We start from the raw sequence: 19854 nt of genomic DNA on the forward strand, positions 1-19854 counted from the left end.
TACATGTTGTGTATTTAACCCTCTGTTCCACCCATGTCTTTGTGCGGAATTGTTTATTGTAAGTGCATGTACAGGTTTTCTCTGGTGCGCGACGGGTTTTGTACCCATTTGTTTGTGGTTCTGGTTTCCGGTGGTTTTATGTATAAAACTCCTCCGTTGATGACCCAGTTTTGCTCTCCTGCGCCTGACTTCCCTGCCGCCAGTTACGCACTCCCTTACAATTTAACAGAGAGGGAGAAGCGTCCATCCATGTATACGAGTAAGAGAGTCTAGCTAGCTACATTTTCAGATGTTACACGCTTCTAATTTTGTCAGAAAGTCTTTTTCATTTCAAGTTAAAGTGTACTGTTAGCTAGCTTCGTGTATGATCTATGTAGTAAAAAGTTTCGTATCTCAGAGCCATTTGCATTGCTAGTTATAGACTAATTTTAGATAGCTAATATTGAACCTGGTTGGTTTGTTTCCTGCAGATGCATGCATGGTTGTAACTTTATGAGTTGGGATTATGTTTCATTGTTTAGCTAGCTAGCTACATGTCTAAACAAAATACTACACTATGCAAGTAACTATTTCAATAGAATTTGTATGATGTCACTGCAAGAACTGTCAATAGACGTAGCTGGTAAATTCGCTCTGGCTATTTACTCCGATTTCAGAGCACTCTCGTCTGAGTGTGCCAGAGCACAGAATAACTGACAAATTTAGAAACGCTCAACACCCGTTGAATATGGCCGGTGTCAGTAAACGTTGGCAAAAAAACGTCACTAAATTGTTGCCAGCAGCACAGTTGCAGTCACCAGCAGATAACATTAAAACAGATGGGATGGGATGATAGATAGATGTCTAGACAGATGGGATGATAGATAGATGTCTAGACAGATGGGATTATAGATAGATGTCTAGACAGATGGGACGATAGATAGATGTCTAGACAGATGGGACGATAGATAGATGTCTAGACAGATGGGATGATAGATAGATGTCTAGACAGATGGGATGATAGATAGATGTCTAGACAGATGGGATGATAGATAGATGTCTAGACAGATGGGACGATAGATAGATGTCTAGACAGATGGGACGATAGATAGATGTCTAGACAGATGGGATTATAGATAGATGTCTAGACAGATGGGACGATAGATAGATGTCTAGACAGATGGGATGATAGATAGATGTCTAGACAGATGGGATGATAGATAGATGTCTAGACAGATGGGACGATAGATAGATGTCTAGACAGATGGGACGATAGATAGATGTCTAGACAGATGGGATGATAGATAGATGTCTAGACAGATGGGATGATAGATAGATGTCTAGACAGATGGGATGATAGATAGATGTCTAGACAGATGGGATGATAGATAGATGTCTAGACAGATGGGATGATAGATAGATGTCTAGACAGATGGGACGATAGATAGATGTCTAGAAAGATTGGGTTGGGATGATAGATAGATGTCTAGACAGATGGGACGATAGATAAATGTCTAGACAGATGGGACGATAGATAGATGTCTAGACAGATGGGATGATAGATAGATGTCTAGACAGATGGGATGATAGATAGATGTCTAGACAGATGGGACGATAGATAGATGTCTAGACAGATGGGATGATAGATAGATGTCTAGACAGATGGGACGATAGATAGATGTCTAGATAGATGGGATGATAGATAGATGTCTAGACAGATGGGACGATAGATAGATGTCTAGAAAGATTGGGTTGGGATGATAGATAGATGTCTAGACAGATGGGACGATAGATAAATGTCTAGACAGATGGGACGATAGATAGATGTCTAGACAGATGGGATGATAGATAGATGTCTAGACAGATGGGATGATAGATAGATGTCTAGACAGATGGGACGATAGATAGATGTCTAGACAGATGGGACGATAGATAGATGTCTAGACAGATGGGATGATAGATAGATGTCTAGACAGATGGGATGATAGATAGATGTCTAGACAGATGGGATGATAGATAGATGTCTAGACAGATGGGATGATAGATAGATGTCTAGACAGATGGGATGATAGATAGATGTCTAGACAGATGGGATTATAGATAGATGTCTAGACAGATGGGATGGGATTATAGATAGATGTCTAGACAGATAGGATGGGATTATAGATAGATGTCTAGACAGATAGGATGGGATTATAGATAGATGTCTAGACAGATAGGATGGGATGATAGATAGATGTCTAGACAGATGGGATGATAGATAGATGTCTAGACAGATGGGATTATAGATATATGTCTAGACAGATGGGATGATAGATAGATGGGTTGGGATGATAGATATATGTCTAGACAGATAGGATGGGATTATAGATATATGTCTAGACAGATGGGATGATAGATAGATGGGTTGGGATGATAGATAGATGTCTAGACAGATAGGATGGGATTATAGATAGATGTCTAGACAGATAGGATGGGATGATAGATAGATGTCTGGACAGATGGGATGATAGATAGATGTCTAGACAGATAGGATGGGATGATAGATAGATGTCTAGACAGATGGGACGATAGATAGATGTCTAGACAGATAGGATGGGATTATAGATAGATGTCTAGACAGATAGGATGGGATTATAGATAGATGTCTAGACAGATAGGATGGGATGATAGATAGATGTCTAGACAGATGGGATTATAGATAGATGTCTAGAAAGATGGGATTATAGATAGATGTCTAGACAGATGGGATTATAGATAGATGTCTAGACAGATGGGTTGGGATTATAGATACATGTATACTCACACCCAGCTGAGGTTAGGTGTGTGGTGACAGAGGCTGGGCTGGGGGAGCTGCACCAGAGATGTATTCACCATGGAGCTGGGGAGAAATCACACACTGTTGTTTAGAGAACACAGACACACCTGGACAGATGAACATTCACACACAGATGGAGGGACTGGCACACACACACACACACACACACACACACACACACACACACACACACACACACACACACACACACACACACACACACACACACACACACACACACACACACACACACACACACACACACACACACACACCCTGTGACCTCCTTAGGGAAGACACACAGCTCGTAGACATTTGGAAAGAACAGAGAAAAGAGAAAAGATAATAAAAAAGAGAAAATAGAGAACAGAGAATAGAGAATAAAGAATAGAGAATAAACAGAGAATAGAGAATAAAGAACAGAGAATAAAGAACAGAGAATAAAGAACAGAGAATAAAGAATAGAGAAAAGAATAGAACATAGAGAACGGAGAATAAAGAATAGAGAATAGATCGAGAATAGAGAATAGAGAATAAAGAATAGAAAATAAAGAATAAAGAATATAGAGAATAGAGAATAAAGAACAGAGAATAAAGAATAGACAACGGAGAACAGAGAATAGAGAACAGAGAATAAAGAATAGAGAATAGAGAACAGAGAACAGAGAACAGAGAATAAAGAATAGAGAACAGAGAATAAAGAATAGAGAACAGAGAATAAAGAACAAAGAACAGAGAATAAAGAACAAAGAACAGAGAATAAAGAATAGAGAATAAAGAATAGAGAACAGAGAACAGAGAATAAAGAATAGAGAACAGAGAATAAAGAATAGAGAACAGAGAATAAAGAATAGAGAACACACTCCTACTGGATGCTGCCTTGGCAAAACTATAGGGAATGTTATCTAATGATGAATTTCAATTTGTCAAACATCTCTTCATCTGTGTACGGCACACAGCAGTAGGTCAAAAAACTATTACAAATGTAGTTCACCAACTATAACTAGGAACAGCTCCATTGGAGGTATGCCTGTTTTATGAATGGCAGAACTAAGTTTCTTGATGCAATAGTTACTGTGGCTGCCTTTGACTAAATTATGCAAGTTTAGTTAGTCACACACACACACACACACACACACACACACACACACACACACACACACACACACACACACACACACACACACACACACACACACACACACACACACACACACACACACACAATCACAATGCACACACAGTCACAACGCACACTGTCTGTGTTCTTTTGCCCATTGTCACGATCATCGTAATGATGAGACCAAGGCGCAGCGTGCATAGAGTTCCACATCATTTTAATAAAGAGAAACTCACTAAACAATAAAGAACAAACAAAACTCTACTGGAGTGCACAAAGGCAACTTATTGTAGACAAGATCCCAATGGGGAAAATGGCTACCTAAATATGATCCCCAATCAGAGACAACGATAAACAGCTGTCTCTGATTGGGAACCATATCAGGCCAACATAGACATACAAACACCTAGATGACCCACCCTAGTCACTATCATGCCCCAACCAACACAGAGAAAAACAGCTTACTATGGTCAGGGCGTGACACCCATCTTCATCTTTTTATTGGCCCGTCTGAGGTATGGCTTTTTCTTTATTATTCTTTATTATCTATATCATTATTATCTACATTATTGTTACCTATATTATTATCTATATTATTATCTATATTATTACTATTTTGAATAGTATTATTATTATCTATATTATTATTAGTATCTTTATTATTATTATTATTATCAATATCATTATTATCTACATTATTATTACCTATTTTATTATCTATATTATTATTATCTATAACATTATTATCTACATTATTATTACCTATTTTATTATCTATATTATTATTATCTATAACATTATTATCTACATTATTATTACCTATTTTATTATCTATATTATTATTATCTATATCATTATTATCTACATTATTATTACCTATTTTATTATCTATATTATTATTATCTATAACATTATTATCTACATTATTATTACCTATTTTATTATCTATATTATTATTATCTATATCATTATTATCTACATTATTATTACCTATTTTATTATTTATATTATTATTATCTATATTATTATTATCTATAACATTATTATCTACATTATTATTACCTATTTTATTATCTATATCATTATTATCTACATTATTATTACCAATTTTATTATCTATATCATTATTATCTACATTATTATTACCTATATTATTATCTATATCATTATTATCTACAATATTATTACCTATTTTATTATTTCTATTATTATTATCTATATTATTATTATCTATAACATTATTATCTACATTATTATTACCTATTTTATTATTTATATTATTATTATCTACATTATTATTACCTATTTTATTATTCATATTATTATTTTCTACATTATTATTACCTATTTTATTATTTATATTATTATTATCTACATTATTATTACCTATTTTATTATTTATATTATTATTATCTACATTATTATTACCTATTTTATTATCTATATCATTATTATCTACATTATTATTACCTATTTTATTATTTATATTATTATTATCTACATTATTATCAACACAGCATTGTTTGGAAAAAGCTCTCAAGGTAAGAATTCCACTGAACTGTTTTAACACCTGTTGTATCCTGTGCACCTGGCAAATATATGAATATAATATATAATAAATAAATAAATATATATCTATAAATCTCTGAAGCTGGAGTCTTATATCACCCTCTCTAACTTTAAGCATCAGCTGTCAGAGCAGCTTACCGATCACTGTACCCACAGCCAATCTGTAAATAGCACACCCAACTACCTCATCCCCATATTATTACTCACCCTCTTGCTCTTTTGCACACCAGTATCTCTACTTGCACATCATGTGCACATCTGCACATATATCACTCCAGTGTTAATGCTAAATTGTAAATATGTTCGCCTCTATGGCCTATTTATTGCCTCCCTCCCTACTCTTCTACATTTGCACACACGGTAGATATATCTTTCAATTGTTCTTTTCTTTTGTATTATTGACTGTACGTTTGTCACGCCCTGACTCTAGTTATATTTTGTTTTCTTTATTTTTTGGTAAGGTCAGGGTGTGACAAGGGTGGTTTGTTTAGTTTTTGTATTGTCTAGGGGTTTTTGTCTTGTCTAGGGTTTTTGTTTGTCTATGGGGATTTTGTATGGTCTAGGGGTTTGGAGGTTTATGGTGGCCTGAGTTGGTTCCCAATCAGAGACAGCTGTTTCTTGTTGTCTCTGATTGGGGAGCTTATTTAGGTTGCCATTTTTCCATGTTGGTTTTGTGGGTAGTTGTTTTCTGTCTCTGTGTCTGCACCAGACATAACTGTTTCGTGTTGGTCTATTTTGTTATTTTGTCTTAGTGTTCTGAGTTAAAATAAATATCATGTACCCGTACCACGCTGCACCTTGGTCCTCTTCTTCAAACAGCCGTTACAACGTTTTCTTATGTGTAACTCTGTTGTTGTTTTTGTCGCACTGCTATGCTTTATCTTGGCCAGGTTGCAGTTGTAAATGAGAACTTGTTCTCAACTGGCCTACCTGGTTAAATAAAGGTCAAATAAAAAATAAATATAAATAAATAAAAAACTTGAAAGGGATAGGGAGAACGAGTGAGAAGACAAAGAACTAGAGTGAGTGAGAAAGACAAAGAACTACAGTGAGTGAGCAAGACAAAGAACTAGACTGAGTGAGCAAGACAAAGAACTAGAGTGAGTGAACAAGACAAAGAACTAGAGTGAGTGAGAAGGACAAAGAACTAGAGTGAGTGAGAAAGACAAAGAACTAGAGTGAGTGAGAAAGACAAAGAACTGGAGTGAGTGAATAAGACAGAGAACTAGAGTGAGTGAGAAGACAAAGAACTAGAGTGAGTGAGAAGACAAAGAACTAGAGTGAGAAAGACAGAGAACTAGAGTGAGTGAGAAAGACAGAGAACTAGAGTGAGTGAGAAGACAAAGAACTAGAGTGAGTGAGAAAGACAGAGAACTAGAGTGAGTGAGAAGACAAAGAACTAGAGTGAGTGAGAAGACAAAGAACAAGAGTGAGTGAGAAGACAAAGAACTAGAGTGAGAAAGACAGAGAACTAGAGTGAGTGAGAAGACAAAGAACTAGAGTGAGTGAGAAAGACAGAGAACTAGAGTGAGTGAGAAGACAAAGAACTAGAGTGAGTGAGAAGACAAAGAACAAGAGTGAGTGAGAAGACAAAGAACTAGAGTGAGTGAGAAGACAAAGAACTGGAGTGAGTGAGGAAGACAAAGAACTAGAGTGAGTGAGAGGACAGAGAACTAGAGTGAGTGAGAAGACAAAGAACTGGAGTGAGTGAGAAGACAAATAACTAGAGTGAGTGAGAAAGACAGAGAACTAGAGTGAGTGAGAAGACAAAGAACTAGAGTGAGTGAGAAAGACAAAGAACTGGAGTGAGTGAGAAAGACAAAGAACTAGAGTGAGTGAGGAAGACAGAGATGTGTTGAACATAGTTCTACAACATAAAGTTACAGGTGAGGAGAACATAATGATGAGGAGAATGAGGAGAGGAGTAAGGAGAGAAGAAAGGAGAGGAGTAAGGAGAGGAATAAGGAGAGGAGAAGAGAAATAAGGAGAGGAAAAAAGGAGAGGAGTAGAGAGGAGTAAGGAGAGGAGAAAAGGAGAGGAGAAAAGGAGAGGAGTAAAGGAGAGGAATAAGGAGAGGAGTAAGGAAAGGAGTAAGGAGAGGAATAAGGAATGGAGAAAAGAAGTGGAGAAAAGGAGAGGAGAAAAGGAAAGGAGTAAGGAGAGGAGTAAGGAGAGGAGAAAAGGAGAGGAGTAAGGAGAGGAGAAAAGGAGAGGAGTAAGGAGAGGAGCAAGGAGATGAGTAAGGAGAGGAGAAAAGGAAAGGAGTAAGGAGAGGAGTAAGGAGAGGAGAAAAGGAGAGGAGTAAAGAGAGGAGAAAAGGACAGGAGTAAGGAGAGGAGTAAAGAGAGGACCAAGGAGAGGAGTAGGGAGAGGAGAAAAGGAGAGGAGTAAGGAGATGAATAAGGACAGGAGTAAGGAGAGGAATAAGGAGAGGAGTAAGGAGAGGAATAAAGGAAAAAGAGAAGGAAACCACTATCATATTTTCAATGAGACTCATGAGGAGACGGATTTGAATTTTGTTATATTGTGTTTGGAACCAATGGCCCACAAAATGAACCTACCATTCTGAAATGGTAGTTTATAATTCCTACTCAGAAGATATTTTATGTTTGAATGCAGAATTATTATATATTTCTTAAATGCAAAATGAGATGTGAACAATCAATAAACAAGTAGAGACAACAGTGTGAAGGAGTGGCAGAGGGAGGGACCGAGAGATCACTCCAGATACAAGGCAAAAATACTGAAATGAGTGCCCCGTACTGGGATTGAACCCGCAGTCTTCGGAGCCGGAGCTCCACCATCCGTCCACAAAAGTTTCAGTAAGCCCAATCAGAATTAATGCCTAAAGTTTTACCTCTATCCCAAACTTGAATCGTTAACTTAACCCTAGAGTTGTTTCTGCTTTAACCCTATGCCAGACCTTAACCCAGTCTGAATGAATGCCTAAAGAGTTGTTTCCATGTTGTTTCTGTATGCCTACATTTTACATGTTTATCAAAGAACGTCGGAACATGAAGTCAGGCTGTGATATCTTGTTAAGGAGGGAAGAAAAACTATGTGTTTGGACAAAGAAAATGTGTGTGTGTGTGTGTGTGTGTGTGTGTGTGTGTGTGTGTGTGTGTGTGTGTGTGTGTGTGTGTGTGTGTGTGTGTGTGTGTGTGTGTGTGTGTGTGTGTGTGTGTGTGTGTGTGTGTGTGTGTGTGTGTGTGTGTGTGTGCGCGCTACTCACAGGAACATGAGGGAGGTGAGGCCGGTGAAGGTGTCTTGGGAAACACTGTTCAGAGGGTTGTGATCCAACACCCTGGTGAGAGAGAGAGAACCAAAGATCTTACTGTACAGTTATGGAGAGAGAACCAAAGACCTTACGGTACAGTTATGGAGAGAGAACCAAAGACCTTACGGTACAGTTATGGAGAGAGAGAGAGACAACCAAAGACCTTACGGTACAGTTATGGAGAGAGAGAGACAACCAAAGACCTTACGGCACAGTTATGGAGAGAGAGAGACAACCAAAGACTTTACTGTAAAGTTATGGAGAGAGAACCAAATACTTTACGGTACAGTTAAGGAGAGAGAGAGACAACCAAAGACCTTACAGTACAGTTATGGAGAGAGATAGAACCAAAGACCTTGCGGTACAGTTATGGAGAGAGAGAGACAACCAAAGACCTTACAGTACAGTTATGGAGAGAAAGAGACAACCAAAGACTTTACAGTACAGTCATGGAGAGAGAACCAAAGACTTTACAGTACAGTTATGGAGAGAGATAGAACCAAAGACCTTACGGTACAGGTATGGAGAGAGAGACAACCAAAGACCTTACGGTACAGTTATGGAGAGAGAGACAACCAAAGACTTTACAGTACAGTTATGGAGAGAGATAGAACCAAAGACCTTACGGTACAGGTATGGAGAGAGAGAGACAACCAAAGACCTTACAGTACAGTTATGGAGAGAGAAAACCAAAGACCTTACGGTACAGGTATGGAGAGAGAGAGAGAGAGACAATCAAAGACCTTACGGTACAGGTATGGAGAGAGAGACAACCAAAGACCTTACAGTACAGTTATGGAGAGAGAGAGAACCAAAGACCTTACGGTACAGTTATGGAGAGAGAGACAACCAAAGACCTTACGGTTTTGTTATGGAGAGAGAGAGAACCAAAGACCTTACAGTACAGTTATGGAGAGAGAGACAACCAAAGACCTTACAGTACAGTTATGGAGAGAGAGAGAACCAAAGACCTTACGGTTTTGTTATGGAAAGAGAGACAACCAAAGACCTTACGGTACAGTTATGGAGAGAGAGAGAGACAATCAAAGACCTTACGGTACAGTTATGGAGAGAGAGAGACAACCAAAGACCTTACGGTAAAGTTATGGAGAGAGAGAACCAAAGACCTTACGGTACAGTTATGGAGAGAGAGAGACAACCAAAGACCTTACGGTAAAGTTATGGAGAGAGAGAACCAAAGACCTTACGGTACAGTTATGGAGAGAGAGACAACCAAAGACCTTACGGTACAGTTATGGAGAGAGAGAGAACCAAAGACCTTACGGTACAGTTATGGAGAGAGATACAACCAAAGACCTTACGGTACAGTTATGGAGAGAGAGAAAACCAAAGACCATATAAAGTAAAATACATCCAAAGTGGCAAAAGATGTCATACATTTATTCAACACAGTCTAACCCTACAGAGAAATTACACAATACAACAGATTTGCTTTACATGAAATACAGTAGGTAGCTTAATGGCATATCTGATTGTGCTTTCAGCCAAATAATGACCACAAACTATTAATATGAGCATATCCAAAGAAGCTTTCAAAGTGCTCAATTAAGCGAACAATGAAAAACAATGAAGAAAAACAATGAATCTGCTCGATTGAGCCACAGAGCACAGATACCTTAAAAAAGAGGAAGGGACGTATCCTTCGCATAGAGTTGATCATACTGTTGTGGCCTGTGGAATGTTGTCTCACTCCTCTTTAATGGCTGTGAAAAGTTGCTGGATGTTGGCGTGACCTGGAACACGCTGTCGTACACGTCGATCCAGAGCATCCCAAACATGCTCAATGGGTGACACGTCTGTGAGTATGCAGGCCATGGAAGAACTGGGACATTTTCAGCTTTCAGGAATTGTGTACAGATCCTTGCGACATGGGGCCGTACATTATCATGCTAAAATATGAGGTGATGGCGTTGGATGAATGGCATAACAATGGGCCTCAGGATTTCGTCAGGGTATCTCTGTGTATTCAAATTGCCATCGATAAAATGCAACTGTGTTGGTTGTCCGTAGCTTATGCCTGCCCATAACATAACCCCACTGCCATCATGGGGCACTCTGTTCACAACGTTGACATCAGCAAACCGCTCACCCACACGACGTCATACACGTGGTCTGCGGTTGTGAGGCCAGTTGGACGTACTGCCAAGTTCTCTAAAGCGATGTTGGAGGTGGCTTATGGTAGAGAAATGAACATTAAATTCCCTGGCAACAGCTCTGGTAGACATTCCTGCTGTAAGCATGCCAATTGCCCGCTACCTCAAAACTTGACACATCTGTGGCATTGTATTCTGAGACCAAACTGCACATTTTAGAGTGGCCTTTTATTGTCCCCAGCACAAGGTGCACCTGTGTAATGATCATGCTGTTTAATCAGCTTCTTGTTTTGCCACCACTGTCAGGTGGATGGATTATCTTGGCAAAGGATACATGCTCACTAACAGGGATGTAAACACATTTGTGCACAACATTTGAGAGAAATAAGCTTTTTGTGCGTATGGAAAATGTATGGGATCTTTTATTTCAGAATATGAAACATGTGACCAAAACCTTACATGTTGCATTTATATTTTTGTTCAGTGTAAATACAACAACTTGAAGGTGTTATTTCAATAAATGTATTCTGATTTAAACTACTGTCAAATCTTCTAGTGTAACCACAATTGGGACTCAGTCTTAAATGGGATTTGAACTCCTTACCTACTGGTTGTAAGAAACTTGAAATGTCCTGCTACAGTGCACTTACACCACCAGAAGCATCAGTGTAAAATAAATATTGCCACAGACTTATTGGCAAGAATGATTTTCTGCACTTTGCTAAAAGCTGCCCAGAATAAAGGAAATAATTGTCCAATTATCACCACCAAGGTGACATCAACATTAAACTTGCAGTCCTCAATGACAGTTGACATAGCGTATGCATGCATTATTCAGGGTTTTGAACTTGCAACCTCTTTGTTGGTAGTGGATAAAAATTTCCGCAGTGCCACCAGGACCATATATTGACTCTCTTAAAAATAAGGGTAGGGTTAGGTACACTACAGTGTTGTTCCCTGGGGTATGAAAAGGTCAAAGGTACACTTCACAGGTACACATTTGAACTCCCATGGTACATTTTGGTATCTTGTAGGTATAATGGGACATTTTCTACTTAATATTTTGAATATAAGGTATGATCATCACTGCACTTTGATAGGTGGGGGCAATGTACTGGTGGGGTCATTAGCATATGTGGGGGCGTGCGTAAATATATATGTATTTGTGCCAACCGTCAGTGGAAGTGTTGTAGGAGTTTAAGTGTTTGATGGTTATGCAGATGTAAGTAGATCACGTCCTTTATACTGTCTGTTCTGTAAACGGTGTAAGAGAATACAGTGCCTTGCAAAAGTATTCACCCCCTTGGTGTTTATCCTATTTTATTGCATTACAACCTGTAATTTAAATAGATTTTTATTTAGATTTCATGTAATGGACAAACACAAAATAGTCCAAATTGGTGGAGTGAAATGAAAAAAATAACATGTATTCACCCCCTTTGCTATGAAGCCCATAAATAGGATTTGGTGCAACCAATTACCTTCAGAAGTGTTGTGGAAATTTCCTGTATTACTCAATAAAGAGAGAGAGAGAGAGCCAACCACACACAAGTCAGAGTTAAATTATATATTCCATTTAATATATATACAAGCTTCACCAAAGCCCTTTAATGACTCTCAGATCAATTCAGTGTCTATAAATGAATTCTCTGAGAGTCCTTTACAAAACAATTCTTAGTTTCATTTATAGCCAAGATACACCCCTCTCAACTTACAAAGAATCCTTTACCCGAAAGAAGAGTATCCTATCGCTAGACAGCATCAGCTATAAATCATTGTTCAGTTTGATCTCCCAAGACAAGGTTTAAATCTCATGCTTGATACTTCACTGTCTACCAAACCATTACCTCATCCAATGGCATATATCAATTGTCATTTCTAGATACTCCCAAACCTGGACAAACTCAAAATCAGACAGTGAGCCCCTTAGGTCAAATACTAGGTCAAGATAAGGGCAACCTCAGAGGGGACATACAATGGTTCCAAACACGGCCAAACTCCTTCCCCCTATGAGAAAAGTAGGGAGTGACTGGCGTACAGACATTGTATGAGATAACTAACTGGTTCCCCAATTAATAACTCCATCCCGTCACATGGTTTAACATATACATTGACATATGAAGACAAGCCTGACCTCTCCCCTCTCTGGCCCCATTCTAATGACAAGTATCTCACAAGCATATGATGAAAATAACATCTTATCTATCTATGTTACATAGCTAAATCTGATTCAGCCACGACAGAAGTCACATAATTAGTTAAATAAAGTCCAACTGTATGCATTCTAAGTGTCCCATGATCTGTCACATGTTCTCAGTATATATACACCTGTTCTGAAAGGCCCCAGAGTCTGGAACACCACTAAGCAAGGGGCACCACCAAGCGGCACTATGAAGACCAAGGAGCTCTCCAAACAGGTCAGGGACAAAGTTGTGGAGAAGTACAGATCAGTGTTGGGTTATAAAAAAATATCCAAAACTTTGAACATCCCACGGAGCACCATTAAAGTCATTATTTAAAAAAAGAATATGGCACCACAACAAACCTACCAACAGAGGGCCGCCCACCAAAACTCACAGACCAGGCAAGAAGGGCATTAATCAGAGAGGCAACAAAGAGACCAAAGATAACCCTGAAGGAGCTGCAAAGCTCCACAGTGGAGATTGGAGTATCTGTCCATAGGACCACTTTAAGCCGTACACTCCACAGAGCTGGGCTTTACGGAAGAGTGGCCAGGAAAAAATAAGCAAACATGTTTGGTGTTTGCCAAAAGGCATGTGGGAGACTCCCCAAACATATGGAAGAAGGTACTCTGGTCAGATGAGACTAAAATTGAGCTTTTTGGCCATCAAGGAAAATGCTATGTCTGGCGCAAACCCTCTCATCACCCGAGGGTGATTTTTCTGTTTTTCATCGGCAGGGAATGGGAAACTGGTCAGATTTGAAGGAACGATGGATGGCGCTAAATACAGGGAAATTCTTGAGGGAAATCTGTTTCAGTCTTCCAGAGATTTGAGACTGGGACAGAGGTTCACCTTCCAGCAGGACAATGACACTAAGCATACTGCTAAAGCAACACTTGAGTGGTTTAAGGGGAAACATTTAAATGTCTTGGAATGGCCTAGTCAAAGCCCAGACCTCAATCCATTTGAGAATCTGTGGTATGACTTAAAGATTGCTGTACACCAGCAGAACCCATCCAACTTGAAGGAGCTGGAGCAGTTTTGCCTTGAAGAATGGGCAAAAATCCCAGTGGCTAGATGTGCCAAGCTTATAGAGACATACCCCAAGAGACTTGCAGCTGTAATTGCTGCAAAAGGTGGCTCTACAAAATATTGACTTTGGGGGGGTGAATAGTTATGCACGCTCAAGTTTTCTGTTTTGTTGTGTTATTTCTTGTTTGTATCACAAAAAAAAATATTTTGCATCTTCAAAGTGGTAGGCATGTTGTGTAAATCAAATGATACAAACCCTCCCAAAAATAAATTTTAATTCAAGGTTGTAAGGCAACAAAATAGGAAAAATGCCAAGGGGGGTGATGAATTTCGCAAACCACTGTATATCAGTAATAAGCTGCACTGTGAAGAGGTCATTGTGACAGAAGTTTCTTAACTGGAAACTACTACTAAATCTTGGTGGGGCAAACTACAAATAAAATGTTTTAGATGCATGCCAGCAAAGCCACTACACAACACAACACTAAACAATACATTAATTGCACTATAATGGTGAAGAACGGTGCCCACAAACGGTTAGGCCCTACATAAAGCTGTCCCAACAGCAGAGTCCAAACACCTTACCACTACTTTTCTTTTACTAGGCAAGTCAGTTAAGATCAAATTCTTATTTACAATGACGGCCTACACCGGCCAAACCCGGACGACGCTGGGCCAATTGTGCGCCGCCCTATGGGACTCCCGATCACATCTGGTTGGGACACAGCCTGGGAACGAAACAGGGTCTGTAGAGAGGCTTCTTGGATGGGCACTTCTAATTTAACTCTATGGCAACACCCAAGGGGCTTCAATTTTCGAGCTCTACCCTTAGATTTGGCGGTGATGTAATGTCCCCATGAGTGACAGAACACTGAGCCAATCACGGCGCAACTAGAGAACATTACCAACCCATACGCTCCGCATTTTCCTCTGGCTGCCCACCACCACAGAAAGCACTGAGCCAGGCTGATACACCTGCATTTTGGAGCTGGCTGCCCACCACCACAGAAAGCACTGAGCCAGGCTGATACACCTGCATTTTGGAGCTGGCTGCCCACCACCACAGAAAGCACTGAGCCAGGCTGATACACCTGCATTTTGGAGCTGGCTGCCCACCACCACAGAAAGCACTGAGCCAGGCTGATACACCTGCATTTTGGAGCTGCTTTACTCAAGAAAGCACACGTTTGTATGTGGCTTTAGTAACTCAGTAAAAAAAAAATGTTTTACATTGTTTCCAAAATGATATGTGACACGTACTAATGCCAAAATAACATGCAAAACAGGCAAAAAAATGAATAAATGCTAATGAGCCCCAGCCAACACATTGCTCCCACCTACATTTCAAAATGCAGTACCTAATGATTGTACCTAATGCTGTGTCCGTAACCAAGTGGGAAGTGGGATTTTACCACATACGACTGGAAAATAATTATCTTGAACGGCCCTCCAATTGGTAATGACTAGTGGGAAACGCGTCTCTCATCCCTGAGCTCTGACTTATCCCACAGCTACTAAGGACATGACCTCGATAACAGCATTTACGTCAGTTAAATGTAAAAACAAAACATTATTTATAAAAAGCAATCTATTAATATGGTTCTTTAACTACATAATTCATTTACAAGCATGATAGCTATGTTTGATGCAGCTTGTTAGCCATTAGCCAATTGTCATTTCCCAACGACTTCAATGCATGTGAATGCATCCAACTGGTATTTACGACTGGTAAATTCCCACAAGGTTACAAATGCAGCTTTATATTTAATATATTGGGTAGAAATATGTACCATTATACTAGATTTTCCACACATCTACCTTAGTACCATGTGAGTTCCTATTTGTACCTTTGAAGATACCGTGTGTGTAACCTTTGACCTTTTTTGTACACCAGGGAACAACCCTGTACCGTAACTGTACTCTTATATATTAGAGTGTTCTTGGTGGTTCTGCCGAGACATTAATGCACTCCAAACCAAAATGTTGCAAGTTCAAATCCCGAGAGCATTTATGCACACATTGGGCTGTATCTATCAGGTCCATGCTAGCGGACACCTGCATAGTGTTTGCTTTGGCGGTGTCAGAAGTGGAACTGAGTTACAGCCTCTCCGGGCATTATATCTGAAGCGGAAATTGCAATTGGCTGCACAGAGCTAGATTAACAGAAATCCCATGAAGCCTTGTTTACAAGTTGGAACATGCTTGATCTGATTGAATCTATGTCGAGTGTCCCTGAGCACTGCTACTTTTTAGTTGGTGTTTTCAGATAATCGCATTATTGACTTGATTCCGGGTAACTTTAAGCAAAGTGGAGAAATGTATTCTTGCAAATGGCTAATCTCTGTCATGGCTACAGACCTGGAGGAAACAGGTTACTGTTGTATACGAGGTTGTGAGTTCAAATCCCAGGTGTGGTTACGTCCCAAATGTACTAATCAATGTTGAGGTCAATTCCATATACAGTGAGTTCAGAAAGTAATTCAAAATTCTCCTGTAAAAAAAGCATTGAAAATTATTTTATTTTATTGATTTTTTCTGCGTATTTATTGTTGTATATTTACTGACAAAATACAGTTCTGCTGTATAAATACATTTAAAGATTTTTCCAATATTTGGAAAACAGTAGGCGGTAACTCACTATAAAAAAACATGTTTTTGGAACACTTCACGTGACATTTCACATGTAAAATCATGTGTTTTTGAAACACTTCAAATCAAAGTGTATTTGTCACGTGTACCGAATACAACCACCTGGTGTAGAGGTCCTGGACGGCAGGCAGCTTAGCTCCAGTGATGTACTGGGCCATAAGCACTACCCTCTGTAGTGCCTTGCAGTTGGAGGCTGAGCAGTTGCTGTACCAGGCAGTGATGCAACCGGTCAGGATGCTCTCGATGTTGTAGCTGTAGAACCTTTTGAGGATCTGAGGACCCATGCCAAATATTTTTAGTTTCCTGAGGGGGAATAGGCTTTGTCGTGCCCTCTTGGTGTGTTTGGACCATTCTATTTTGTTGGTGATGTGGACACCAAGGAACTTGAAGCTCTCAACCTGCTCCACTACAGCCCAGTCGATGAGAATGGGGGTGTGCTCGGTCCTCCTTTTTCTGTAGTCCGCAATCATCTCCTTTGTCTTGATTATGTTGAGGGATAGGTTGTTATTCTGGCACCGCCAGGCCAGGTCTCTGACCACCTCCCTATAAGCTGTGTCGTCGTTGTCGGTGATCAGGCCTACCACTGTTGTGTCGTCTGCAAACGTAATGATGGTGTTGGAGTCATGCCTGGCCACGCACTCGTGGGTGAACAGGGAGTACAGGAGGGGACTGAGCACGCACCCCTGAGGGGCTCCAGTGTTGAGGATCAGCGTGGCCAATGTGTTGCTACCTACCCTCACCACCTGGGGGCGGCCCGTCAGGAAGTCCAGGATCCAGTTGCAGAGGGAGGTGTTTAGTCCCAGGATCCTTAGCTTAGTGATGAGCTTTGAGGGTACTATGGTGTTGAACGCTGAGCTGTAGTTAATGAATAGCATTCTCACGTAAGGTGTTCATTTTGTCCAGGTAAAACTGCTGCCATTTCTTCCGGTGACATGCAATTCAATGTGTTATCGCTGTTCTGCTAAAATATGACCCCCACCTCGGATTTTAACTCCAAACCTCTGGACTTTCAAAACAAAGATATAAAACAAAGAGGAGTTTCTAATCAAATGGATTATTCTGAGCTGCATTCTTCTGTGATAACGTCTACTAAAAGAGAAATATGGTGATACAGACTCAGCTGGTTTCTTTTACTGTCTACACTGCAGAACGGCCCAAATCCGCCGGTGTGTGTGTATGCAGTGTACCAGCTCTGTACTCACAGCCACCATAAATTACGGAGATCACTGAACACACCCGGACTGAGAGATGAGATGGAGTTCTCACTGAGAAACCTGAGAGAGAGAGAGAGAGAGAGAGGGAGGGAGGAGAGAGAGGGAAACAAATATTACTGAACATTATTGCTCCTACACATAAAAAGACACAAACAGATAATCAGATGAGAAACATCCTCCTTTCTCCTCCTTTCTCCTCCCTCCTTCCACCTAGATTCCAAGCTGTATCACAACCAGCTGTGATTGAGAGTCCCATAGGGCGAAGCACAGTTGGCCCAGCATCGGCAGTCATTGTAAATAAGAATTTGTTCTTAACTGACTTGCCTAGTTAAATAAAGGTTAAATAAAAAATAAATTACAAAAAAATCCTCCTCCCTACTTCCTCCTCGCTCCTTTCTTTCCCCTCCTTTCTCCCATCTCCTTCCTTCCTCCCCCTCCTCCTTCCTCCCTCCTCCTTCCTCCCTCCTTCCTCCTCCCTCCTGTCTCCTTTCTCCCATCTCCTTCCTTCCTCCCCCCTCCTCCTTCCTCCCTCCTTCCTCCTCCCTCCTGCCTCCTTCTTCCTCCTGCCTCCTTCCTCCTTTCCTTTCCTCTCCCTCTTTCCTCCTCCCTCCATCATCCCCCTCCTTCCTCCTTCCTCCTACCTCCTTTCTCCTTCCTCCTCCTCCTTCCTCCTCCTTCCTTTCTCCTTCCTTTCTCCTTCCCTTTTCAAAAGTAGTGCACTATATAGGGAATTGGGTGCATTTGGGACGCAGCCCTATACTCTATTTACAACCTGTAGGTTACAGCTGACATACAGTCTGGTTTAAGCAGTGGGGATATATAAATATTCTATTTAATCGTTCCAATAATTGTTTATGATTTTCTGATTTAATCTCTTCAGTGTGTGTTGGAAATTAAAGGGATAATCTAAATATTTTCTTTTTATTGGCCAATTTGAGATATGGCTTTTTCTTTACAACTCTGCCTAGAAGGCCAGCATCCCGGAGTCGCCTCTTCATGGTTGATGTTGAGACTGGTGTTTTCAAAAACAAGGACATTTCTAAGTGACCCCAAATGTTTGAACGGTAGTGTATGTTGGGGGGGGGGGGGGGGGGGAGATGGAGAGAGAGAGAGGGAGAGGGGGAAAGAGAGAGAGAGAAAGAGAGGGAGAGAGAGAAAGAGAGAGAGAGAGCGAGAGAGAGCGAGAGAGAGAGAGAGAGAGAGAGAGAGAGAGAGAGAGAGAGAGAGAGAGAGAGAGAGAGAGAGAGAGAGAGAGAGAGAGCGCACGAGAAAGAGAGAGAGAGAGAGAGAGCGCACGAGAGAATATAAAAAAATATTACTGAACATTATTCCTTCTACACAACAAAGACACAAAATAATCAGATGAGGAACATCCTCCTTTCTCTTCCCAGCGTAGTCCGAGTTAGAGTTTGGCCGGGGTAGGCGGTCATTGTAAATATGAATTTGTTATTAATTGACTTAACTGACCTAGTTAAATAAAGGTTAAAGGCCGGAGACATGTCACTGCCGACTGAGAGCGCAATTACAAGCAGAAACCCAGTTTTCCCATACTCGAGGTAGCTTTTGTTGTGGTTTGTGTGACAAACAGCAGCAGGTGTTATCCAGGAGGATGTGGTGGCTAATTTGTTACCACTGCCCTTTTTGAAGACTACATTCCAACGATTAATTAAATGTCGTACAGAGTGGAAGGCCAACACCAGCACTGCCAGGAAAGAGATTTGAAAGGTATTTTCAAGCCAACAATTATGAGCGCTATCCGTGGATGACTGGGTGTGAGTAAGCCAAGAAGCTGTGCTTGGATTGTCTTCTCTTCAGCACTGACAAGCAGTCAACCTGGGCCAGTGCTGGTTTAGTAAAAAAACCTGCCCCTAACCCTATTACAGGGGCTGAGTCACTGGC

General features: G+C 40.3%; 1 protein-coding gene across 1 annotated transcript in view; it reads right to left on the minus strand.

The window, feature by feature from the left end:
* Window positions 1-19854, minus strand: part of LOC139552808 (relaxin receptor 2-like) — a 206635-nt gene that overhangs the window by 94727 nt on the left and 92054 nt on the right. Inside the window, 3 exon segments of the mRNA XM_071364858.1 lie at window positions 2786-2860; window positions 8719-8790; window positions 17944-18015. Of these exon segments, the coding sequence (XP_071220959.1) occupies window positions 2786-2860; window positions 8719-8790; window positions 17944-18015 (219 nt within the window).

This window comes from Salvelinus alpinus, chromosome 24 (genome assembly GCF_045679555.1).
Source record: "Salvelinus alpinus chromosome 24, SLU_Salpinus.1, whole genome shotgun sequence".
Classification (NCBI taxonomy): Eukaryota; Metazoa; Chordata; class Actinopteri; order Salmoniformes; family Salmonidae; genus Salvelinus; species Salvelinus alpinus.